Raw genomic sequence first — 27,728 nt, 5'->3', positions numbered from 1 at the left:
TTAATGCTAGTGACATTGGCGTTTTGTTCTATCAAATGTTTTTAACATTAATAATATAATACGTCTAAGAAAATACTATTTTAAACATTTATATATGTAATTATAATAACATATGTATAATTTGCACTAGTTAATATACAGGGTGATTTTATATAATTGTAAAAGCTTTAAAAATGTCAGAAAAAATACACAGCTCACTTAAGGAATTATTAGATAACGTAATAATAACATAACAGCGAAAAGCGTTTTAAAATTCATCACCATACATATATTAGATAAACAAAATATATAAATTTATAGAAATCTAAATTAAAAGAAATCTGTTAATAGAAAAAAATAATAAATATAAAAATTTACAACATGATCACTTTGTGCATGTTAGTATACCTATATTATTATTCCTCCCTCATAATTTTCTTTTCTTTTTAATTATGAGGTAACAATTAAAATCACACGTTATATGAAATGTTAAATTTGATTCTACGACCCGACCGCGTATCTGATCATCCTACAGCAGCGACCACTTGATTGATGGCGTTTGAATTGAAATCGGCGTTTGAACGCGTAAGAATTATTTGACGTAAAAGTATTGTGATTGTAGTGGCAATACGGGGCGCGAATGCTACAGGTTGATAAGAAATAGGTAGTAAAAACTTTAATATGACCTGATTCTATAGAAAGGGAGTTATTAGGAAATATATAAGTAAAAAACCAGTCCTGTACGTATTTTTTCCTTATTCGTTGGCAAGAAAAATAAAATCCAGACAAAGTGTGTTTAGAATGATTAACCAACAACGTCAGCGACTGATTGTCATGGCCTGCAGCCATATGTCCATTTAGATACGAATGGCTTAAGAATTGGTATTCTTTCTGTATTTCCAGGGATTCGCGATGGGTCTTCAAGCAGCCGCAGCGCCTGTGAGCATAGCAGAGTATTCGTCTCCTAAGTACCGCGGGGCATTTCTTGCCACCATCGCCTTTTCATTCGCCAGCGGGATGCTGGTTGCTCATATCTTCGGAACTATACTGTACTGGAGAGCCGCTGCTGTTGCATGCGGCTGTTTCTACGCTCTATCCCTGATTCTCATATCTATCTCCCCTGAAACACCACCATACCTTGCATCAAGGGGGAAGAATAATGATTGTCGTAAATCATGGAAATGGTTAAGAGGCAAAGATGAGAGCTCTGAAAAGGAATTGGAGATCCTTTTAAACAGTCAGAAGAAGAAGATTGCGCCAAAGATACCACAGTTCACATTCTACAGACAGATGATAATGAAGCCGGAGTTCTATAAGCCTACTGTGATAATGATGTTCATGTTCATCCTCTTCCAAATATCTGGTATGACTGTGGTACCCTCGTATACTGTTCCAATGATGGACGACGTCTCTGGTGGGACTATAGAAGCTTACACTAGCATGCTGATGGTGGACGTGGTGAGATTTTTAACAGCAATCATGGCGTGTGTTGTCGTCAACAGATTTAACAGAAGAACCGTTCTGTTCCTGGGCATAACTATAAGTGTGATTTCTCTCTTGACCGCTGCATTACTGCTATACCTTCGAGACGCTGGATATATCCCTGATGAATACAAATGGATACCAGTTATACCTACCCTCTTTTACATCTTCGGCAAAACACTCGGCATTTTGCCAATACCTTGGGCAATCGCTGGCGAAATTTTCCCGTTAGCTTATAGGAGCATTGGAAGCGGAATTTCTGGAATGTTCCTATCAATCATGTTCTTCGTAGTTGTGAAAACAGCTCCGACGTCATTCAGACAAATCGGAGTCAACGGAACCTTCTGCGTCTATGGAATCAGTATCGCTATATGTGGCGTGTTCCTCTATTTCCTCTTGCCGGAAACGAAAGGGAAGACCTTGTATGAGATCGAGTGTCACTTTAAAGGAGAAATAGACATAAAGGCCGAGACATTCGAGATAGATAAAATGCTGGAGATGAGGAAGGTGGAAGAGGGTTGAAGGGGGTGAGGGAAAAATGAGGAAATGCTTTCCAGCTCGAGGGCTGGCCCCGATGGCAGGTGGGAGTTTAATTTCGATTAATTGTAATTATAATATTGAAGCGTTATTTTTGCAAAGACATCTAGACGGAGATTGATGTTCTCTCTCTCTCTCTTCTGCTGCTCTTTGCAGACTTTAACTGGGGGTATATCGGTGACAGTAAAAATAACAAATGTTACTTTGTAAAAACCCTTATTAATAAAAGATTTCTTTGATATAAATATTGTTTTATTTAATACTTACACTCCATGGAACCATCTTGTCTGTCAATATATATGCTCACTGTAAGGCATCTACAACATCTGTCGTTGTGAGATCTACGCTTGTATTGTTCTAGGAGGATATGGAAGATATGTATGGTGACTGGTTTGTGAAAATCCTGGGATTGGATCAGTAATGACGTTCTTAGAAAGTCTCTTTCTGAGGATGGAGTCTCTTTCTTCATGAGGATATGGAGAGATATTGGTGTACTGGGACTGAATAGTTCCCAGATTAGTTCTTTGAGCAAGCTTGTAAGAATTTTTGGGCTTTTGGGAGACAAGTGACCGTGGTGATCAGCGATACGTTGATACCACTCCTTTTTTTAAATACTCTTTCCTCATCATCTTTCGCTCAACCTTCACAATTTCTATCATCCAGCATACAGCATTCACCTACATTATATTAACGCATCGCCTTCTATCCCACGCCACACTTCCTGTTAAACAGTTTTGTGATGCATCAGCTGCGTTCCGGGAGAAGCGGATTTAGAGAATTGGGAGTGATCGGAGTATGGACGCTGGGGCGTTAGTGAAGACTACACTTGCATAGAAGAATAAGAACTCTTCATAAAAATGACATTGTAAACTATTTAAAATTTAGCACGAATAAAAAGAGATATACAATTAAATAAAAACTTAAACATATTTTTTTTCACAGCCTTTATTGACAATATATTTTTAACAACACAATAAAACTAAACATTTCAAATTTAACACAATAATAACAATTATTCATCAACTTTAAAAAATTCAAAAAATACTATTACATATCTACATACATAAACACGCATCCAATTCTTTTATTTCTAGCCCGTGTATAAAATAAATATCCTTAGACTTTTGTCTTTGTCTGATTTTTTGTTTCTTGTCGTTGACGAAACAACCCACTCGTATTCCAGTCGGGGTATTCCCCTAATTTGTTTTTCGTTTTGGTATTATTCTGTACAAATTTATATTGATAACAAAATTTATTTATTTATTTCACATTTAATCAATAAATAAAGAGATGATTCTGAAGTATGACGCATTTAAATAGAAAAAATAACTAAAGTTGTATTGTATTGTTTCGTAAGATGTTAATGCTGTTAGCCATAAGGCTTTTACAGATTCTTTGGTCAAGAATTGAACTAAAAAACTAAGGCATCGTATTTCAAAGCCTGCATATGACACTCTGACGAAGGTGAAATAGGTTTATCTGATCATGTGAATGTAAAGTAACAAAGTTATTTTTTTATTTAAATGCGACTGGACTATACCTTGGCAAAACAACGTCTAACGGCATCATCTTATCGGGTGGCATATCCCGACAGACTGATGCCAAGTATAGGCCTTCTCAAAAAGATAGCAACAATGACCAGTCTTCCGCTGTCAGTCCACCAAGGGAAGAGCCTGCCACATCTATCAGCTCGCGGATGCCACTCAAAAACCTTTCAGCACCAATGGCTATCAGCTCACGCCACTTCAGAGGAGCAACTCTTCGAGCTATGTCGGTAAATTCTCTAGTACTTTTTACACATTTCATTATTATTACTATTACATTATTTTTAATTTAATATTCACTTGCATAACAAATGGACGTCACAGTAACAACATTCGTATAGACTTTTTAAACGGTTTTATTTAGTTCGACCCGTACGGAATTTATTTGGGTCAAAATTAGAAATTGAAATTTAAGCACCTTCCCGTTGTCAGATTGATCTGAAATTTGGTACACACATTTAATTTAGATGACAATACAATATAATAAAATCAATAACATTATAAATCTAAGATGGCCGCCGATACAAAATGGCGGATTACATATTTTTCCCTAACCCCCTCAATATGGGTATCAAATGAAAGGCCTACACTAGTAAAACACCATGGTTATGTCAAAATTTAAAATTCAAGATGGACGCCGTTCCAATATGGCGGACTAGGTACATATTTTTCCACAACCACCACAATATGGGTATCAAAAAACCGTTTAACTTAAAAGTTTTTTAAATGTTTTTATATTTATATACGTTCTTGTACATAAACGTACATGCGCGACATGCGTCCAGTATTCCAAAATTAAAATAACGAAAAACCAATGACATTAAGATGACAGATGTCAGTTATTCCTGTTCTCTACTTAAGTTACTAAGTCTGTATATTTCATAGGCACTTGCACTTAATTAAATGTAAACAAGATTCAAATGGCTAACTTGATATAAAAACAACCTAAATTGTCCGGTACCAAAAACCTTTAAGATAATCAACGGAGAATATTATGAGGCAAAATTAAACAGCACGATAGTATACCGGACAATTCATAACAGCAACTATGCTGTATATTTTGCCGACTAACACTTCTTTTCAACATGGCAGATAAATGAAATTCATTTTATTAACTAAAATCTTTCGGGAAACATAAATATATTTTGTTTCAAGTAAATAGTAAGAATTACTTAAGTAAGTATTGGTCTATAATTAAAATATACATGGTATATTTCAAATACATATGAAAAAAAAAAACAAAAACGCTAAAAGACGAGACAATACATATCGTGTGTATTACACCATTACCATTATAGATAAAATATAAATAATTATAACACAATTATAAAAGTGTATGAAATAGAAAATTGATTTCTGTAAGTAAAGGGTTTTTACATGACATATATTAAATTACAGTACCCGGCGATAAATATTGCACATCGACTTTTGGAAAGAAACAATCGGCTAATTTCTGTCGCATGTCTGACAAAACGTTACGTAGGTAGTGTGCGACAGGGATAACGCTCAAGGAAGCCGAAATTAGCCGATTGTCTCTTTCCTTTTGTTTATCGCCGGGTACTGTAATATATTGATCACTTTTTTTTAATTTTATAGGTCTATTAGGCAGGGCTGCCAGTTATTTATATAACTATTATAATGTTATTTGAATAAGTTCATAAATAACAAGACTTATACACATACATATACAGAATTATTTTAAACAGTTGTAAAAGATTTTAATAAGCACATTTGCTGTCAATATAAAGCGTTTAAAGCTTTTACTACATTTAAATCATCCTATAAACCAGTGCTTCGCAACCTTTTCTCATCTACGGCACACTAAAATCTTTGCTAGATTTTTGCGACACACAGAAAGCTAAATTCGAGAGACGAGTGAACGTGACGTGCTACTGTATCTCAAATGTAAAATATGTATAATGAAAAATTATTAAATTTTAATTTATTCATTTTAACACGTTCACTGCGGGCCCAATTTTGAAGAACTTTCAGCTGGTGCGGCTGAGGTCGAATCAGCCTCAAGCTGAACTTCCTAGTAGTGCGGTTGAGGCCTTTTCTGCCTCATGTTTCAATTATTTTTTTTACAATATTGAGTCAATGCTTCGCAGACATAAAGAAAGCTATATTTGTCTTTGTCATACCTCATACGGTTGAGTGTAAACAGCCGCCGCACTAGAGAGAAAACACGAGTTTTACGCGCCGCACCAGTGCAAAGTCTACCATGAGGCTGAATCGACCTCAAGCCGCAGTGAACGTGTTAACAGCGGCACATTTGTATCCGACCTACCGCACACCGGTTGCGAAGCACTGGTGTAAATCATATAAGCTAACGTATCAATACTAAAATATGTTTAATAGAGAATATGAGAGCTGCACCTTCGCATGTCGACATTAGTTTTCTCGTTCAATGGCTGCGAACTTCTATAATCCTCGGCTGACCAACCACGAAAACTGTTCTCTATATCCTGAAGAGTTCTGTCCTTTGTCTCTGGTAACACGAAGTAGATGACGATCAAACAGAGCACCACGACAGCAGCATACAAGCAGTAACAGTAGTATAGTCCAATTGCATGATTTAACACGGGGAAACACTTGACCGCGAGGAAGAAATTTAAGGAAAGCGCTAACACACTGATACCTCCACCTAATCCACGATACTCCAATGGAAATATCTCACCAGATATCGCAAAAGGTATTGACGATATACCAATTGTAAGAGAGAACATATATGTCCCAATTAAAAACAAAGGTATCCATTGATTGTCATAAGGCAACAAGGAGTTTTCTTTGCAATACGCATACGCTGCTTTCCCGAGGTAAGACAAAACACAAACAGAAGCACTACTAAATAACAGAGTCCTCCTTTTCATTGTCTTCATCAGAAACACAGCCAGGATGTTGCAGATGAGTCTTTCAACGTCCAACGCCACCATTATCAGTTTAGCGTTCGCCTCCGGTCCAACCAGCTGGTGAACAATGTCCATCACGTAAGAACTGATCACGTTGATTCCGGCAAATTGGAACATCGTATACAAGAGGAACATGATGATAATTGGTTTATAAAATTGTGGTTTTTTTGATGTGCTGCATACGTATGTAAAAAATCCTTTAATCTTGTCAGAAAAGGGTAGACTTTGTTCGGCGATGCTAGATTTCCTTGCTGTTTTCTGCGCCGCTATCAAGTCTTCCAATTCCATCTCTTGCGTTCTATTACGACCTCTTAGCCAATAGAATATCTCGCTTCCCTCTTCATAACGACCTTTGGAGATCAACCAGGATGGGGACTCCGGTGCGTAGATGATTAAAATCAAACTGGTGAAGGTGATAAAGGAACAGATCAACGCGTTCTGTTGCCAGTCGAAATAAGTTCCCAATGCGTGTGTAAACATCACCCCTATTGTCAGAGACAGGGAGATGCTGGTGAGGAATGCGCCTCTGTTTTTCGGGTCAGTCATTTCACCGATGATAATAGATCCAAGTGGACCTAACATGCCCATGGCAACACCCTGTAGAAATCTCGCGATGATTAAACCCGCAACGTTGTTCACCATGAGAAGCATGAACCAGCCTGTCATGCTTGGCAAGATTGTGACAAGATGCGATTTCTTCCTGCCCAGTGTGTCCATCAGTGGGGTTATAATCATGTTGCCCACTATCAAAGCGAATCCTATGATAGATGCTGAAAGATAAAAATTTAAATGATAATAAAAATATCTTAGTTACTAGTTAAATTAAATTAACAACTGAATAATAGTAACTATATGAATCTATTTACACTTTAAAAGGTTTGTATATTAGTGCACTTAAAGCCTTTTTTATGGCCCACTGTTACTGGGGGCCTCTAGTAGGGTGTACGTATCTTATTTTTGGGAATAGAACTTTTTCGTCTTTAATAATTTTTTCATATATCTTTTTATTGTCATTCTCTTCTATCGATCTTCATATTATCATTCATTCATTCTTTATCATACATCACAAAATTTTATATTCTTATTTATTCTTTATTTCTTTTTTTGCGTCGCCTCTCGTCGTCTCCCCAATTCATCACATTGTTTTCTTTTGATTTTCATTTTAACAAACATCATTCAATGCAAACATCATCAAAGTGTATGTTGAAATAAAAAATTGTAGCAACCGTATATGTCTCTTCGGTTGCAGGATTTCTAAACAAAATTTCGGACATTTCATTTCAATCTATTTCTTGTTAACGTGTCAACGTACTTTATATTTAATTTGACGATAATTTATAGAAAACCTTGTAAATTATAAATATATAGGTATAGCTCTAGGGTAAAAACACTAGAATTAACTTCTAAAACTTTAATTAATACAACTGCTGAACAACTTTCCTTAATCAAAACAAAAACTGTCATCTGTCAAAATTTACCAGACGTCATTAGATTTTTTTTAATTGTTGCAGCTAAAACTAAACACTTCCACATATGTATATATACATTTATAGAAGTTTTCATATGTATTGACTCACCACTATATTAAAGACCTTGAAATTTAGAGAATTAAAATTTAGTAGGAATATTTATTTCGACAAACTTAATTCCGCTAAGATGGGAAATTATGAAACTTTACCTGCAAGGGGACGTTTATTTAATTTACAAAACATGCGGTGGACAGATAGTCATATATATATAAATGTACATATATATATATATATATATATATGTACAAATATATATATATTTGTATATCACCTACTTCAGTTACTGTCAAATGTATAAAATGGTCACCGCACAATTCTCACGAAGTTCTATCTGTGATAAATAAAAGATATCTCACCTATCCATGACTCCTCACTGTGGGTTGCAACGATGGGCGAATCTTCACGCCGCAGTGCCGGAATGAGGACAGCAGAGTAGCCAACCACGGCACCATGCCCCGCGATGTTCAGCGCCACACTCGCCGTCACGAAGCACTGAATTTTTTAACAAAACCATCACATACACGGACATACTCGTATGACATTTTTTTTTGGCCCCCGCTATTGGAGCCTCTCGTACCCCCTATCTGGAGTGGGACAGAGACTTTTTGTTTTAATTTATTTAGGTTTTCACAATCTTTTATAATTTTCTTACTCTTCAATTATACATCTTAAGATCTTTCATTCGGTTTTCTTCCACATTTCTTCTTTCATTCGCTCTGTGACCTTTCATTCCTCTCTCGTTACACATTAACATTTTGTAATTTTATTTCTGTTTATTTACATTTTTTTTTCGCTTCACATTAATATAACATTATATCACATATCATGTTAACATTTCATATTTTCTATTAACATTTGTATTAATTTTCTTTGACTTTTATTTTTTTAATTACTTTTATAATTATTTCTTTGCAGTATGAGAGGAAGTCGTCTTTGGTCTCTTTTTCGCTTATCAGGGAGGCTATTGACTCCTCCCTGATTTCCCCGTATGACATTACATGACATGCTATACATTTTAAAATTATTATAAACCATAATTTTCAAATAAAAACCTTTACATACATATGTTTCGTGTGGGAAATGATTATTGTAAATAGTAAATAATTATTTCAGTTTCGATTTTTATTTTAGTTTCTTCTTTCGTGCTTCATATTTTCTTATGTTCATCATCTTTCGTTCATAATGTCTGTCACTCTTTACATTCTTTGCATTTCATTCAGACTTCTTCTTATTCCCAAGACATCACAGACTTTTTTTGTAACCATTATAGACTTGGTTACAGGTTTCCGACTTTGATCCATATCTTGTATTTATTTTGATCTCTTTAGTAAACAACTATATTAATTACAAATTTTATCTCAATTTTTATTAATGAATCACAGTATTCAGATCTTACCCTACCTTGCCTTACGTAACTAAGTCTTATTACTATTACGTTCCGTCCTATTGTTTTGCAATCTTAGGAATATGGGGCGATGTTTTTCGTCACCGATCAGGAAGGCGATGTAACTTGCTTCAATCCTTTCCTTGCTGTGTCTCCCAGACCGACCGGATTCATAAAATACGAATAAATATTATGTATACATAGGTATAAATAGAAATAAATAAAAAAATATATTTGTATGTATATTTTAAGTTCACGGACTCTTCTGCACCGTGAACATAGTTCCAATGAAGCTGTTTAAGCCTCCGAGCTAACAGCATCATCTTTAACCGAAATCAATGAAGTATATATATAAAAATATAAATGAATCATCATTACAAACTCATTATGGTTTCAAGGAAAACAAAGTTGCATTTAAACAGCTTATTATCAATTCAGTTAAGGCCTTTTGAAACGAACACCTTCAGTAATGAAGAAATTATTGAAAGTTATGTATAGTCCTTCACGATCTTTTCCTACCACCACCAACTTTCCTTTGCCAGGTTTGCTTTGGGCGGCCACGTCTTCGCTTTCCTTCAGGATTCCATTCTAGGGCTTGCCTCGATAAGTGATCAGATTCCTTTCGGAGCATGTGGCCTGTCCAGTTCCACTTGCGGCGTTTGATCACTGCAGAAGTGAAGGCAGTTGGAATGGCGTGGAGCGAAGTAAAGCGCGAGGTTCAAGACCGCTCGGGATAGCGAAGTACTATCGACGCCTTCTGCCCCATCTCGAGGACATAGGAATAATTGAATGAATGACCACCTTTCCTTCCTGCGCCTGCTTGCTGCGCACCTGCGCCGATGCTTAATCAACATTATAAATTAAAACGTTATCAGTTCTCCTGTAAGTACATTTTAAAACTTTATATTTCGTGTACAATGTACACGTGTGTTATATGGCAGCAAAAATTAATAATATCATTAATAGATACTAATCAAAGTTTAATCATTTCTATTTTATCTAGTTCTCTTGTCACACATACATTGGAATTTTTCTATGATCTAAATCTATTCAGTAATTATTTTTGCACTTTGAACGTGTAGAGGCAAAACAAGTAGTATTACTTCCACTAGCTTTAATAAAAGAAACCTGTGCTTAAACTTATTTTAATAGAATAAACCTAATTTTGTACTAACATATAACCTATTTCTTCTTTAAATGGATTGCCAGTTTCGGTTGCAGCAAGAGGTCGAAGAAAGGAACATCGTATCATTTATGGACAACAAGGAGAGTCGCAGTGCTTTTCTAGAATACTGCAGAAGGGTCAAAGAAGAGACCATTGAAAGGAAGAAATAGGCAAAAAAAACTAGTCAAGTAACTATAATACTAATCAAAATAAATACCTAAATTAGTGATAAATGCAGTGTGAAAACTGAAGAGTAAAAATTAAATTATTAATGAATGTAAATATAAGGATAAAGTAAACAAAGAATTAAAAGTAAAGCAGTCAAAATGTAAACCTTTAATACTCTGGTGTGGTGGCGACGAAAGTGGGATTATAAATGAAAGGAATGAATGAATTTGGAAGGAATAAATGACATTGACAAGGAAAAAAAGATGACAACGCGAATAATATAATGAAATGATAGGGGAAATACGAAAGACCCTTAAAGATGGGTTCAGTTATAAAAAAACTTTCTTTTTATTATACAAATATACAGTTGAGAAAATGACACTACAATTAAGTTGAGGAACTACACATAAAAAGTTCACATGGACCAAATAAACAATTGGACTGCATAAAAATCAAAAAAAAATTATTTTGACTAGTACTCTTTTTTCTCGGTATTCGTTTTAGGGATAACTCGTGCTCCACTACCATGTGTAACCAGGGTCATACTTCTTCTTCTTTTCAGCCGATGGACGTCCAATGCAAAGCATAGGCCACACTATCGATCTTAACTTTGTCGTCGTTACACCCAGAGTGGGGCTTACCCACGTTGCGTCTACCATTTCTAGGTCGCTATTTAAAATACCTTGGGACTTACACCAACGGCCGCACGTGCGATGTGCACCGTTCACATATATGCGGCGATTAATCATACAATATTTGATAAGTAAGAAAAGGATCAATATTTAGCCACTTCCGCACATGAAGTGGTAGTCGTGCAACAAAGTGCACCGCCCGCCAGCCCGCTGACAAATGCGCATGCGGCAAACAATGCGAACTACACAACTGCCACCGTCAAATCACTCAACGCGTGTTTCACCCCTCCACGGGGCATCTTCAGGAGTTATGTTACAACGTTTAGTGCCAAACACAGAGTGACATATTTGATAAAACTTACAAACTTAAATGCACAAAATATAATAAAATAATAAGTTGTATAATAGTAAGTAATATAAGTAAATGTTGTGCTAAATAAACATTTAATTTCACTTCTTATTGAAATAAATATACAATGAGATAGAATCCTCCTATAACTCTTTAAGATATAATCACAGGTAAGAACACATAATAGAAAAACGGATCGTACTGTAGTTTAAAAAAATAGAATGTAAAAATCAAGGTCCACATGTATATATAACAGTTGATCTCATCATAAAACGCCTTGACCAAAATTATACAGTTGATTATCTACCAGAGATAGCAGTACGATTTTACAGAGTTGTTTTCTGCGTCTTGTCCGTCGTTATCAGGAATGTCAATGGGTAAATGGTCAGATATACACGTATTTATCAATAACATCTCCACAATGTTTCAATGATTATTCATTTAAGCCTTTGTCCTTTGGGCAAATCGATAACAATCCTTATTGGAGTGTACTCAAAGTTTTAATCTTATGATACAAATCGAGCTGTGGTTGGTTGAGAAATAAACATTTTTTTATATGTCAATTAAATTATATATTTAATGGAATCAGGCGTTACATTGCAGAAGTCCATCCTAAGTAAGAAAAGGACCAATATTTAGCCACTTCCGCATATGCAGTGGTAGTCGTGCAACAAAGTGCACCGCCAGCCCGTTGATAAATGCGTATGCGGCAAACAATGCGAATCACACAACCGCCACCGCCAAATTACTCAACACGTGTTTCACCCCTCCACGGGGCATCTTCAAGAGTTATGTTACACCGATTAGTGCCAACTTGTCAATTTTCTTTTCTTAAATAAATTACAGTATCATTTAATATAAACAAAAACTGTGTGCTGCAGTTTCAACATCAACTTCTTTCGACCATAACCATATCGTCATCACACCTACTGTCATTTTAGACAAGCATATCTTCAAACAACCAGTCGATATATCTGCGAATTCTTTCGCAACAACTAAGTAGAAATTCCACATAACCCTGTCCTGTTACCAGAGTTATATCTTGAACACCTTGAGAACTTCTCCCAGGTTATTAGTTCAAGACATTTTCGCCACACGTACAACTATCCCAAAATATTATGACAACATTTTTCTTTTACAAGTCAAGACCGCTTCGATGACCACTCCTGCGCCGCCCGCCCTGCGACTTGGTCCACCTAGTGGTTCTACTCACGCCGCGTCTACCTACTTGTGATCGCTTCTTCTCAACCTTTCGTCACCAAAACTATTCTTTATTTAAAGTTGGTCGTTTTACTCAACCTTTCGTAACCAAAACTACTCATTATTAATAGTTGGTCATTTCATCTATATTACTTATGTGTTGTTACAATACAACAGTTGAATTGGAGTCGTCCTTTCCATTATCTTTAGTTTCAATGCCTTTTAATGTTTGCTTTGCAATATTAAGAACAATATAAAGAAAACTCGCATGTAATCAACTTCATTATCGTATTATTATCAATTGTAGCGCGCTAATCTCAATAGATCCTAATGTAAGATAAACCGTATCGTACCAAGGATTACATTAATTGTTGTTCTTTGTGTTTTTTTCTGTAGATTTCAACGACAGTAGGAACATATGAATCAAAACGTATTAACATTTATCATTATCACTCATGTCGATACATATATATTTAAAACTGATATTCTTGCAGTCGAGTCAAAATATATCTATAATAATGTATCGTTTGTCCGCAATGACAAACACAATTGTTAATATATTAAATTAGATGTTGTCGATGCTCATAGGAAGCTAATTATTGTCGCGCATCTATAAAACTGTATTTGTAAAGAGCAACTATTAAGTTTCTCGCCGGCTCTCAGCAGAACTGCCTTCCGAGCTGGTGGAAGCTTCCTGTAGGGACAAATGCCGATGTTTTATGTTGATTGACAATCCCAAAGTGCTTGTAACAGCCAATTCGAATAAAGGATATTGTGATTTTGATTTAATTATTTAAAAAATTACTTCAATTACACACAAAAATCGAAATAACGAAAAAAGAAACCCAGAAATAAACCCCCTTCCAGCCGGTCTTGTTGGAAATCTATGGGGAGGTCCATGACGAACACAGAAAGACCCATAGTTGATGACCCAATGTTGATGATGATAAAGAAATGTACAATCTTGGGTCTAATTACTCGAAGCTATTTCTTACAGACTACTATATTTTGAAAACATAAAGACAGGTAGCGGGTAGTCGAAAGTGCACGACGATTGTACGAAACAGTTTATATAATGTTATATATATATATATATATATATATATATGTATATATATATATATGTATATATATATATATATATATATATGTATATATATATATATATATATATATAGTAATTAGACGTTGTACGACAAGGTTGTACGTTTCTTCATCATCATTAACATTGGGTCATTAGTTATGGGTCTTTCAGTGATTGACATGGACCTCCCCATAAATTTCTAACAAGACTGGCTGGAAGGGGATTTATTCTTGGGTTTTTTTTATTATTTCGATTTTAGTGTAATTGAAATAGTTTTTTAAATAATCAAATCCAAATCACAACATTCTTTATTCGAATTGGCTGTTACAAGCACTTTGGGATCGTCAATCAACATAAAACATCGGTATTGTTGTCCCTACAGGAAGCTACTTCTAGCTCGGAAGGCAGTTCTGCTGAGAGCAGGCGAGAAACTCAACAGTTGCTCTTTACAAATATAGTTACAAATATGAATACAAAAATACATTTACTTTTATACATGCATGTATAGCTATATTTAATTATATATTAATAATAAATATATTGAAATTAGTATTATTATTATATATAATTAGTAGGTAGCCTAGCGATAGACGACAGATATGCAAACCTAGTTCGCGGGTTCGCTTCCTAAAAAACGATCTAAACCTTGTGTTTCAATTATATAGGATTGCCACTGCCCACAAACAAGTTGCCAGAGCATGGGCAGCTGCATACCATAATAACACTGCAATGGCCAACCTGTCTGCCAAGCTCTTATGGTATATCTCCATATATATCTCTGGGGAAAAATGCCATGCAGTAGTCGCATATTGACTTAAACGAAGAAATTTAAATTCATATTTATTAATATAAAATATATACGTTGCAGTATGTAATTATAAAATTTTACTTCACCAATAAAATGTGCTAAATCAGAAACAAATAATTATCATATCAACTTCGCATTGAACTATATCTTTTGAAATGATTATTTTATATCATACTTATTAGAAATAGTCAATATAATCAATAGAATATTACAATGATTTTTGATATTTAAAATTCTGTATGGCATACATTTACTTGTTTTAATTTTTTTTTTATTGTCTATTTTCACTTCTGATATTTTATTAACATCATTTTGAAATGAAAATGAATACCGCATTTAGGATATAAAAGTAGACATGATTATAAAGGCGTTTTTAGTTTGTGGTATGCTTTTTTAAAACCAGGTGTGCGTTATGGGACCTAATCCATTCTAATATGTCGCGCAAAAGCAATGTCGTAATGTGAAATTATTACTTGTCCTAATTATTTTTGTACATATATATATATATATATATATATATGTTATCTACATCATATATGTCAAAGCACAGTGACATTTGGCGCCATTTTTAAAAGTTAAGGCGCATTTACATTATGACATTACTTATGCGCCACGTGTTAGTTTCTATGAAATAGATACGTTTACCATTCTTATGATATTCATAAGTGGTTACAGTGCATGTTCCAAAATCGATAATAGCATTAATAAATGTATAGGTTACCCTTAGCTAATATACAGGATGATTGGTTATAGATGCAAAAGCTTCAAAAAATAATTTAAATATTATCAGTATATAATTAATTTTATTTGAAGGAAATAAATAATAAATTATTAAGTGAAATTATAATAAATTGAATTTTTCATTTTGAAATATCTATTATTATTTTTTTTCAAAAACTAGGATTAGATACCCTTTTATTAAAAATTACATTTAAAATACTAAATGCCTGTCCACTGCAGCCCACTGTGAGAAATACTCGTATATAAAACTTCCTGCGACCTCTGTCTTTATCTCACCTCGTCCCGTTCATTTACTGTCAATTAATGTAAGATTTATCTTATCCTATAATCAATCATATCCTATAATAATTGAACTAATAAACAACGTCATTACATTATTTATCATACTATATATTTAAATATAATCATTTTTTGACTACCTGTTCCTGCAAACTGTACTGCCAGGAGTTATTGTCTTGTCACTTTGAATAGAAAAAATAAATTGATGTGACATATTTTATACGCTTTAGCTCATTATATACAGGATTGTTACAATTAAGTGTAGCATCAAAGCCTTTTACTTTCAAATAAGCTTACATCCACTACTTAAAAGATTTTATACGATTAAAATTATATATAGTAAATACTCATCCAATATTTTTAATGCAAATATCAAAAATACATTAAAAAAAACTTTTAAATTAAACGGTTTTTTGATACCCATATTGTGGTGGTTGTGGAAAAATATGTACCTAGTCCGCCATATTGGAACGGCGTCCATCTTGAATTTTAAATTTTGACATAATCATCGTGTTTTACTAGTGTAGCCTTTCATTTGATACCCATATTGAGGGGGTTAAGGAAAAATACGTAATCCGCCATTTTGTATCGGCGGCCATCTTAGATTTATAATGTTATTGATTTTATTATATTGTATTGTCATCTAAATTAAATGTGTGTACCAAATTTCAGATCAATCTGACAACGAGAAGGTGCTTAAATTTCAATTTCTAATTTTGACCCAAATAAACAAATTCCGTACGGGTCGAACTAAATAAAACCGTTTAAAAACAGTTATTCCGTACATATTACGTAATCATATAACTTTCTGTTATCTTGTACAAATACACGTTATAAAACATCTTTACAAAAGTACTTTCGTTTCAAATCTAATCAAAAACGACTTTATCTTTTAAGTACCTAGTAACTAGATTTCACAGAAGGTCGCAATTTTTTTTTGTCATTGTCTGACTATTGAACCACATGTTCGATGTTTCATAGTGTATTTGTAAAATTATATTATTCTATCTAAGAATACTATACTGGTGTTAATGTGTGGAATTAAATGTCGATGCTCTTAGGAAGCTAATTATTGTCGCGCGCTCTTTTTAAAACTATACATGTAAAGAGCAACTGTTGAGTTTCTCGCCGGCTCTTCTTGGCAAAATTGCCTTTCGTGCCTGTGGTAGACGATTCTAAATCGTTCGTAACATCCTATTCGAATAAAGAACATTTCAATTTTGATTTTATTAACACTGTAAGTTTGAATATTTTTTAATTTAAATTTATTTAACAAAATTAATATTAATTTTCTACATAATCTTTAATTCTAGAATGTATTTATTGTCTCGTAGTAGTAGAGACTGCAAGTTGAAGAGGCAATAATCAGTCTATATATCGCGCTGAACAGATGGATGCTGCCTGAAAGTTCTGGACTGCAGATAAACCTGAATGCAGGGCTGTTCTAAACGGTTCTTCTCGAAATCTATGGTCGTAGCCTAGGTCTAAAGCTGGACGGTCTACATGACGGTGTGATGTCCAACTTGTTCTACGCTGCTCTGGTCTTGGTTTCCGCTTAAGAACCTGTTTTGCGTCATGTGACCTATCATCTGCCTCTAGTTTGTAGGCTAATTTGTAACCAAAGTGGAACAAATTTATCCGCCGCATTTATCACCGCGACTTATTTAGGTTGTTTAATTATATAGATATTTTAATGTATAGGAATAAAATTCAATGGTTTCAGAATTAATAGATAACGTAATGATAATATAGAAAAAAGTTAGTTCACACTTTGTGCATTAATAATATAGGATTGCCTTTGCTCACAAACAAGTTTCATGAGGTTGAGCAAAAGCGTCCTCATCGTACCAGAATATCAAACAGCGATCGCCAACTCGTCTGCCAAGCGTGGCAATTATGGTACATTCCAATGTAGAAATCTTTGTGGTAAGCCTATGCTTTGTATTTGATGTATGTTTGCTAAAACTACTATCCGGAAACTTTTAAATATTAACAGAACTTCGAGTGATGATAATGCTAGCAGGAATGATAAAAGTAGGACAGACAGAACTGTAAGTGATACAGCACTTTTATAAACAAGCTATCACACATTATCAAGTGAACACATCTCATGTAGTCACTTTCACGTTGCTATTTACGATCACTAATCCAAAAGTTTGTTTTCTAATAGATTCTACGTCGTTACGATATTATCTAGATCTACATTCTAGATAGAATAAAATAAAAAATTCAAAATAACTTTATTCAAATAGATATTAATATGATCTTTTGAATTGTCGATTATTTTAACATTAAAATCAGTAAGCTACCACCGACTCGCAGCGCTGTCTGAAAGAATCCGGATGGAAACTCAAAAGTTGCTCTTTCAAATGAAGTTCAACAATTTTTGATGTGTATATTATAACAGTCATGTAAATGATTCAACAGATCACATTCCACACATTACGATCTACTAAAAACTCTTGAATGCGAATAAGGTTTATTTTAGATTTAAAGATAAAACTGGAGGGCTATGATATCTTTTGAAATATACCTTCCTAAACAGATCCCCCCTTGATCAGAGTAAATGTATTTATTATAGATGATAAAATGTAATGTTGTATATGTATACATAGGCCTTTCGAAATCGTTAATAGTCTATAAGAGGTGTGAATAGGTGGTTTGCAACCTTTACTAATATAGCGAACATTTTTTCTACATAAATTTAGTTGCCAGTTCTATCATCGATGAAACATTTTTTCATTTTTTCATTCATTTGTCGAAGAAAATCAAGTCTTAAATCCTTCTAACCGTATTTATAAAAAAATTAAAATAGGCATTTTTTTTAACTCTTATTGTATCAAATATATATTCACAACGTGTAGTGAAGATAGAAAAAAGTAAATAATTATTTTTTAAAATTTCATTTAGACCTCGTGTCTGTCGTTTATATGTCCATTGTTTTAATATAAGAGTATCGAAACATTCAATCGTCACCATCATTTTAGCAATGTGACGTCCACCGCTGGACATGGCCTCCACCAGAGATTTTGAGACCGGTTGAAAGCGACCTCTAGCGTCTTGTGTACTTTAAGAAAGTGTTCTGTTCAAATTCTAGACGAACCGCCTTACACTGCGCTTGCCTGTCCATATTCTCCGGCCTTTAAAGCCTTCTTTACTAGATGCCTTTCGTTCCTCCTATCGTATTTGGGACAGGGACTTTATTTAGCAATAAAGTTTACATTGTTACTATTTTAATTTCGTCCTCCTCTCTTATGCTACATTCATCACATTATCTCTTTCTCTTCCTTTATTCACAATGTTTACACGCATCGCCGTTCTTCCTTCGTCATATTAGAACGTCATAAGGTTTTAAAGTAGCGAAGGTGAAGCTATATCTCCAGCTGCTATTCGTTCTGCGCAATATGTGGTCTGCTCACCGAAAATTTAACCGACCACGAACCTGATCTTTGAATGGCGCAGAGAAATTTCTAGATCATAGAGAGAGATGATTAATTAAACGACTGTAATTTTGCCAACGTGATGAATAATAATGAGACGACATTCAATAATTCATATTTAAAAGAATTAAAAACATTCAATAATAGAATATAACTTTTTTTTTATTCCAAAACAATTGACATGTGACAGCTGTTATTTAAAATCTTGTCCACAGATAATAATTACAAATGATTTATTTATAAAATTACTAATGTAATGTTCACCACAAAAATATCAGAAGAGTCCATTTTGATTTTGATTGAAATTAGAATCAGATTGAACTCATAATGCTATCCTTTATCATTCTCAGAATTATAAAGATTCCAAATGTTCCCAACAAACTGAGACGGGGTTTTTTGAGGTTACTTGTATCTTTTATACAATAGAGCAATACATGCAAGCTTTTTAATTTAATTATTTTTAGTCTGTGGTTTTATTCTTATTTGGATATGTCAACGCGATTGTTACAGTTATAAATGTGACAATTAAAAAATTCAACATTAATTGCTGCAACAAAACGCCAAATTGAAAATAATCGCTTATGTTTTTCCGACAAAAATGTTTTTTTTTTTTCAATTGACTTGACAGCGATTCTATCACACTTCGATTCTTTGCACAATGTTCTCCTCATCACTAAAATTCTTAAAGAATCCTTCACGCTATAAAAGGATTTTTATAGCTTTTTATTTAATGATTAAAATAAATATTTATATTTTATAACAGGTGTTATTTTGCGAAAAAATAGGTAAATAAAAAGAAACTTAACATACCTGCCGCATAAATGGCACATATTTCTTTTCGCCTTCATTCATTTTGTCGAACTTTAAACTATAACATATTTTTAGACAGGACAACGATCGACCGAATCCAATACCGAACTGCTGCCTATCTCGATGCTCAAGCGATATCCCGACGATACGATGGTGCTGAAGATTAGATTAGTTGTTATTTGTTCGCTTAATCATTGCAATGATGAGTTGCAGCTGTGACGTAAGCTGTTTAATGATATAAGTCACATTGATGGTGAAAACGCCATCATCCGAAACATAAGATTTACCTCCGAAACATAACATTAGATTTTCGACGTCATCTTTTCATCGTCGAAGACGTAGGCGTCCTCCAAAGATATCTATATCAGGATATAGATATCTATGGAGGCACGGGCAGGCGGGTCGACAATTGCAGTGTGGTACCATAGTACGCAGAACACGCTGCACTTCATCCTCAGGAAACTTATTTGTGACCAGTGCACAAAGTGTAAATAAAGAATATAAGATTGTATGCCAGAAATGGGCGGCAATGAGCGTCCTTACGCAGGATCTACGCAAAAATCGATAAATATAACCACATTTGAGAAAAGTAGAAACCAAAAATCAGATACCTTGATAAAAAGATATATTACTAACGTTCACGATGCTCTCCCTCAAGCTTTAAGATCGAAAGCCGATAGTTCTAGATAGAAGCGTTGCAGGAATTTCTTCCGCCACTTCTTCTGTAGTAAATAGATATCGGTAAAAAAAAACTTTTAAGTTAAACGGTTTTATTTGATACCCATATTGTGGTGGTTGTGGAAAAATATGTACATAGTCCGCCATATTGGAACGGCGTCCATCATGAATTTTTAATTTTGACATAATCATCGTGTTTTACTAGTGTAGCCCTTTCATTTGATACTCATATATATATTGACGGGGTTAAGGAAAAATATGTAATCTGCCATTTTGTATCGGCGGCCATCTTAGATTTATAATGTTATTAATTTTATTATATCGTATTGTCATCTAAATTAAATGTGTGTACCAAATTTCAGATCAATCTGACAACGGGAAGGTACTTAAATTTCAATTTCTAATTTTGACCCAAATAAATTCCGTACGGGTCGAACTAAATAAAACCGTTTAAAAAGTGGTAGTAATGTTCAGTAATACCAATCGACCAAGACGAAGTTCCGCCCTTTCGAGCCTTAACGATGGAACAAGGTTCATCGTTGGAACTCTTGAACCTAGTCCGAGCGTCCGCCTAAGAGATCTAAGACCTGAGCATCCAAATCCGGTGAAATAGTAGTGCATAGCGGCCCGAGTGTCCCCTTCGGGAGCCTTCCAGAATCTGTAAGTAACACTTCGCCAGCAATGTAAGTCCTCTAAAAAGAATAACATCAAAGTAGCTATGAGTTCGACACATCGTATAATGTATAGATAAAAGATAAACAGTATAGTCTACGAATTGAAAAGATCCTGAAAAACATACGTTGTCAGACCATATAAAAGATGGAGAGGTGATATTTCGGAAATCGCAAAAAGTGTCTGGGTAGGGCATCAAAAGATAGGGGTGTATGGAATGCCCTGGGGGAGACCTCAGTCCAAAAAGGGATCCAGATAAAATAAACAAAATACTAAAAACTAACCTTAATGAAATACTAAATATTACGAACAATTTGATTCATCCATATCAGCCGATGCGTCCATTACAAGGCATAAGCTACCCCCAAATATCTCTGTAATGACTAATCTTGCGCTGCCCCCAGCGTCTTGTCGCGATCTTGACTACGTCGTTAGTCCACCTAGTAAAGAGGTCTTACCCCTTTCTCAACTTCTGCAGAATAGTAGCCAAAACAACGATAAATAGTAACAAATGATAAGTAAACAGTGCAATCAAAATGTATATGAGAACTAAATTATAATAGAAATGACTTAAAAATGTAAAAACTAATATTGAAAATAAGAGTACCTACCTACTGTGATATATAAGTGTAAGATGTAAAACTAACCTAAAAAAGCTGTGAGATATATAAATTGTATTTATAGACTAAACTGCAGTAATTGAGGATGAATGAAAGGATATTTGAGCGAAAGAGAAAAATTGACTGATTTATGGAATGAAAGAATAGAATGATAGATATTGAGGAGGGGACAGGGGTATGTGGGATTCCTGCCCACTACCCCCCCCCCCCGGTGGTCACCCTCTGCGCTAAACGGGGGACCGCGGTTTTTCCTCGCGCCGTGCTATTTTTCGATAGATCAGATAGATATTTTCGATAGGTGGAACTAACCTAGTCTAACCTCCCACGCCGCGTCTACAAACGGCTCTGATGGCCACCGGCTGCACGATCGATGGGCAAGTGCCACTTAAGACAATTCTTCTCACTATGTCTGTGACTGGTTGAGCTCTCCATTGCTCTCTGGGTGACCTCCTATAAGGGCTATCGTACGCGTCCACGTTTCCGATTCATATGTCATTACTAAATATTTAAGATTTGAAAATAAATGACTTCATTATTCTCTCCATTAACCTCTTTAAAGCCGTTTCAAATTTTTTACCGTTAATTCTGTACATGTTTACGGATATTTTATTCTACGTTGGAAGCAACGGTTTGAAAATCTAGATGCGTGGTAACGAAATTATATTTAAATGTGTAAAAATAAATACTTTATAGGTTAGGCCTTAACTAAATATAAAAAAGATTCCAATATCAACCATGATATATTACAAACAATCTAAATTACCAGATTTAACAAACTTCTTAAAGAATCAATAGACAATGTTACGTGGCGAAATAAAGTAGTACGTTAATATACTTGAGAATTCAGATCGGCAACTGTTTTTTTATTTCGTCGGCTAACCAGAAGTCAAAATGGATTACGCATTGTTCTCTGATGAGAGTACACTTCTGTTTTCATTAATTTCGTTCAGCCTTCTTGTTATTCATTGTTATGCCTGCCCATTATTTGAACAGTTCGTTGTTTTCCAACGCTGAACTTAATACTGGAACCTGCCTCTCACGAACAATATATCTCCAGAGCAAAATGTAAAAAAGAATTAAAGCCAGTTTGCTATGTAAAATTTATGTTTGACGCTATTCTATGCTTATGTTTGAAAGTGAAGAAATTACTTAAATACCCATTTTAAAAAAATGAATTTGAAATAAAAAATGTAAGAATATACATCTCTTATGATGTACTTATAAAGGAGAGATGAGATATCACAAACTCTCCCCTATTTGTAACATAAATTATAAAAAAATAGTAAAATTAGTTTATAAAAAAGAAATTTTTAGATTTGGGATTAAGAAAAATTAAACATACTTATTAATTAACATGAAGATAATACATAAATGTTTACTTTATCAATTCAGCGCCATCTATGTAATAAGGCATGTTTTAGTTTTTGGTATTGTATCTAGTAATAAATAGATGGCAGTACTGTTCTTTGTAATATGTATTTTGAAGTGTTCAATATAAATTTGTGTCATATTTTACCAGAGGGATTTCGTCAAAAGCTTGTCATCAGGACATCATATCATATGCTTACTTAAGCAGTTTATTATTGATAAGAAATTAAAAACAATATAAAATAAAACCAGTTTGTTTTATTTAATAAACTCAAAGCTACAGTAGGTGATCATTGATAGCCGAATAAATAAAAACAAAAATCAGTCTTATATTAAATGTTAAAAAACATATTCAAGGAATCACAGATATATTTTAAATTAATAAATAGTCTTTGGTAGAATTTTAAACAAACATCGAAGATTTAATCAACTTCTTCCACCGTGGGACCACTTTGCTGGTCGCCGTACATTCCTCCCGGCATACCGCCTGGCATGCCTCCGGGCATTCCTCCCGTGCTTTGTCCTTGGCCATGCATCTTGGACATGAGCGGCGAGCAGACGCGCTGCAGCTCCTTGAGTCGGTGCTCGTACTCCTCGCGCTCGGCGAGCGTGTTGTTGTCCAGCCAGCGCAGCGCATCGTCACACTCCCGGCGCGCCGCGCTCTTGTCACTATCACTCAGCTTGTCGCCCGCCTCATCCACGGCTTGCTTCACCCCAAACGCATAAGATTCTAGCTGGTTACGAGCGGCGACCCTCTGTCGCTGCTTCTCATCTTCGTCCCTGTATCGCTCAGCCTCGGACAGCATGCGGTCGATCTCCGCCTGCGACAGCCGCCCCTTGTCGTTCTTGATCACGATGTTCTTGCTGCGGCCCGTGCTGTTCTCCTTGGCAGACACATTCAGAATGCCGTTTGCGTCTAGGTCGAAGGTCACGTCGATCTTAGGTACGCCTCGCGGAGCCGGCGGGATGCCGGTCAGGTCGAACGTGCCCAGCAGGTTGTTGTCCTTGGTCATCGCACGCTCGCCCTCGTACACCTGGATGGTGACCGCTGGCTGGTTGTCAGAGTAGGTTGTGAAGGTCTGAGACTGCTTGCACGGGATCTTCGAGTTACGTTCGATGATCTTCGTCATGACTCCGCCAGCGGTCTCAATGCCGAGCGACAGCGGTGCCACGTCAACCAGCAACACGTCCTGGATCTTGGAGTGCGACTCTCCGCTGAGAATAGCAGCCTGCACGGCGGCACCGTACGCGACTGCCTCGTCGGGGTTGATGGATAGGTTGAGCTTCTTTCCGCAGAAGAAGTCTTGCAGCAAAGCCTGCACCTTCGGGATGCGCGTGGAGCCGCCTACGAGCACCACATCGTGAATCTGGCTCTTGTCCATCTTCGCGTCACGGAGAGCTTTCTCGACCGGCTCCAGCGTGCCGCGGAACAGGTCCGAGTTGAGCTCCTCGAAGCGCGCGCGGGAGACGCGCGTGTAGAAGTCGATTCCCTCGTAGAGCGCGTCGATCTCGATGGTGGCTTCTGTGCTGGAGGACAGCGTGCGCTTGGCGCGTTCGGCCGCGGTGCGTAGGCGGCGTAAGGCGCGCGGGTTTGCTCGCAGGTCTTTCTTGTACTTGCGCTTGAATTCGTCTGCCAGGTGGTTCACCAGCCTGTTGTCGAAGTCCTCGCCGCCCAAGTGCGTATCGCCCGCAGTTGATTTCACCTCGAACAGAGAGCCCTCGTCGATGCTCAGGATGGACACGTCGAAAGTGCCGCCGCCCAGGTCGAATATCAGCACGTTGCGCTCACCCTTCAGGTTCTTGTCCAGACCGTAGGCCAGCGCGGCGGCCGTGGGCTCGTTGATGATACGCAGCACGTTCAGCCCAGCGATGGCACCCGCGTCCTTCGTGGCCTGACGCTGCGAGTCATTGAAGTACGCCGGCACCGTGATCACGGCGTCTCGCACTGCGGTGCCGAGATATGCCTCCGCGGTCTCTTTCATCTTAGTCAACACCATGCTACTAATCTCCTCTGGCGCAAACCTCTTTGTTTCGCCTTTGAACTCCACCTGGATCTTGGGTTTGCCGCAGTCATTGATCACCTTGAAGGGCCAGTGCTTCATGTCCGCCTGGATCTTTGGATCGTCGAACTTGCGTCCAATCAGCCTCTTGGCATCAAACACCGTGTTGCTGGGGTTGAGCGCCACCTGGTTCTTGGCCGCATCGCCGATCAGTCGCTCTGTGTCGGTGAAGGCCACGTACGAAGGTGTCGTCCTGTTGCCTTGGTCGTTGGCGATGATCTCAACGTTGCCGTGCTGCCACACTCCCACACACGAGTACGTCGTTCCGAGATCAATTCCGATAGCTGGCATATTGTTGTACAATTACGCTTCTTCTTCAGTACTAAATGAATATGTAATCGCTTGTGAAACAACTTCGGTAAACACCGAACTCTTCTCTTCGTTCGCTTTGTATCGCGTTTCAAATATATCTGACTTCCCGCGCCGGCTGCACGGCTTTTATATTCAACGAATAGAATTCTCGAAACATCTCGTAAGTTCGCGAGTCGGCCAATGCGTACGGCGGAGTAAGAAAATTCTAGATATGATAAAACAGTACGACATCATAAAATAGAAAAGGATAGCAACAAATAACATTCTCGAAGCTTCCAGAAACATTGAGATACTCCAAAAATAACCAATCACAAACCAGTATTACTAGAAAGAGACAGAATGCGTTACTGTAAATTAGGGGAATATGCATACCACACGAAGGGTTTTTCCACTGATTTTGGGAAATTAGTAAATATTAATTTGGGTAGCTATCTGTACAGGGCTACTTTTTATGATAGATATAAACTTTGTTCACGATGTAACATTTTGTTTCACATATTTAATACCTAAACATTATCGTAATAGATTACACTTTTACGTTATACCCGTTGATAATATATTGATTTAAATAAACATATAATAATATGTTATAAAAATGTTTATATAACATTTTTATAAAGAATGTATATTTATTAAATTCTAGTGTCACAATGTTAGTCGTCATAGACCTCCAAAACTGCTTGGCTGTTTTTTTTAAATTTTATATGTATATTCAGTAGGTGTGAGAATCGGTCTTAAACTATATTTTTAACCCTAAAGTAATAATGATGGCGCACCCTTAACATTTCATTTTGCACAATTGTTTTTTATTTTTGTTTTTATTGGATTTGGCATAAAATATATAATTAAATTTTTCACTCTCCTACTATTAACCCCTTTTTTCAATAATAATATTAGTACTTCAATAATTTTCTACTCCTGGCGGTCGATAATTGATCACTTATCACATACACGATATAGAATTAAAGGATCGATATTGTTTTAGTTTTATTACTATATTTAATTGTATATAATATTCATATAGGCATAAATTACAGAAATTAAAAAAAGGTTTAGTGTTTTAATATTTTTATGTTCCGTCGTCATTTGCAATATTTTCAGCCTATATGACTCATATACCACACACGCCCCCATATCGTTAATTTTAATCATATATACCCTGGAAATAATTTATGTGGTTAACAAAGTTTGCCGGGTCAGCTATTAAAGTATAATATCTTCTAGACCATAACAAAACAGTTACTTTCTACATTTTATTGTTGTGTAAATTTTTGTTTTTTATATGGCAACAATCGCAAACATGACGCATGCGAAAGAGGAAAATACTACGTGTTACGTTTCGTTCAACGTCTAGAAATTTCCACCCTTCTTTTTTATACGTAGTAGTTTAAAATTTAATTACTATTTTGTTTACTATAGCCAGTTATTTCTGCTTCGTTTATTCTATTGAATTTATTGAAATGGGATATTCTAAATGTGAAATATTTTAATTGTAAAGTTATATTTAGCTTAAAACTGAAAATAATCAGGAGTTTGCTTACGATAAATTGTGAATTATATAAAAAGCACATAAAATCGAATTAAACATTGTTTTATTTTAATGAAAAAAATGTTTTAATTAAATAAAAATATATATTGCACCATAAATAAGTAGCAAACACAGATAACTTAGTTTCTAATATTTGATATTAGATGGCGGTGAAGGTTGCTGTAACTAATCTGTAGAAACGATAGATGGTTCTGGCGATCCATTTTTTATTTTAATTAAATATTAATGAACATGGATTTAAATACTTACATTCAAGTGATGTTTATTTTCGTTATCTTGTAAACAATTTTATAAAACATGTTTTCTTAGGATTTTAGATAAACACGGTGTAAAAAACTGTAGTTCAAACATGGCCTAAGGTTGAAAAAAAAATTATACATTCCAATGTCATTTCAAATTTTATACAGCAATGATTAATTGTTACATGAT

The 27,728-nt window shown here is 35.5% G+C and overlaps 3 protein-coding genes across 3 annotated transcripts in view; 1 reads left to right on the top strand and 2 right to left on the bottom strand.

Moving 5' to 3' along the window:
* LOC137925200 (facilitated trehalose transporter Tret1-like) overlaps positions 1-2,208 on the top strand; it is a 35,977-nt gene extending 33,769 nt beyond the window's left edge. The window contains exon 5 of the mRNA XM_068768604.1: positions 883-2,208. Within this exon, the coding sequence (XP_068624705.1) occupies positions 883-1,983 (1,101 nt within the window). The 3' untranslated portion in view covers positions 1,984-2,208. The remainder of the gene's footprint in view (positions 1-882) is intronic.
* Positions 2,209-5,347: 3,139 nt separating this feature from the next.
* LOC137925219 (facilitated trehalose transporter Tret1-like) lies at positions 5,348-20,132 on the bottom strand. The gene is made up of 3 exons (XM_068768627.1): positions 20,041-20,132; positions 8,337-8,472; positions 5,348-7,221 (listed from the first exon to the last, which is right to left on the bottom strand). The coding sequence occupies exons 1-3, from the start codon at positions 20,080-20,082 to the stop codon at positions 5,894-5,896; spliced, it is 1,506 nt and encodes a 501-aa protein (XP_068624728.1). The 5' UTR covers positions 20,083-20,132; the 3' UTR covers positions 5,348-5,893.
* Positions 20,133-23,625: 3,493 nt separating this feature from the next.
* On the bottom strand, positions 23,626-25,913 carry LOC137925114 (heat shock protein 68-like). Its single transcript, XM_068768496.1, has one exon. It carries the CDS (start codon positions 25,727-25,729, stop codon positions 23,801-23,803), a length of 1,929 nt encoding a protein of 642 aa, XP_068624597.1. The 5' UTR covers positions 25,730-25,913; the 3' UTR covers positions 23,626-23,800.
* Positions 25,914-27,728: the final 1,815 nt, after the last annotated feature.

This window comes from Battus philenor, unplaced genomic scaffold, assembly GCF_028537555.1.
Source record: "Battus philenor isolate CCGP_79_NKW_IND1 unplaced genomic scaffold, ilBatPhil1.0.hap1 SCAF_26, whole genome shotgun sequence".
In the NCBI taxonomy this organism is placed as follows: domain Eukaryota; kingdom Metazoa; phylum Arthropoda; class Insecta; order Lepidoptera; family Papilionidae; genus Battus; species Battus philenor.
Note: the sequence above shows the minus strand (reverse complement) of the source record. Positions and strands in the feature narration are given on the sequence as shown.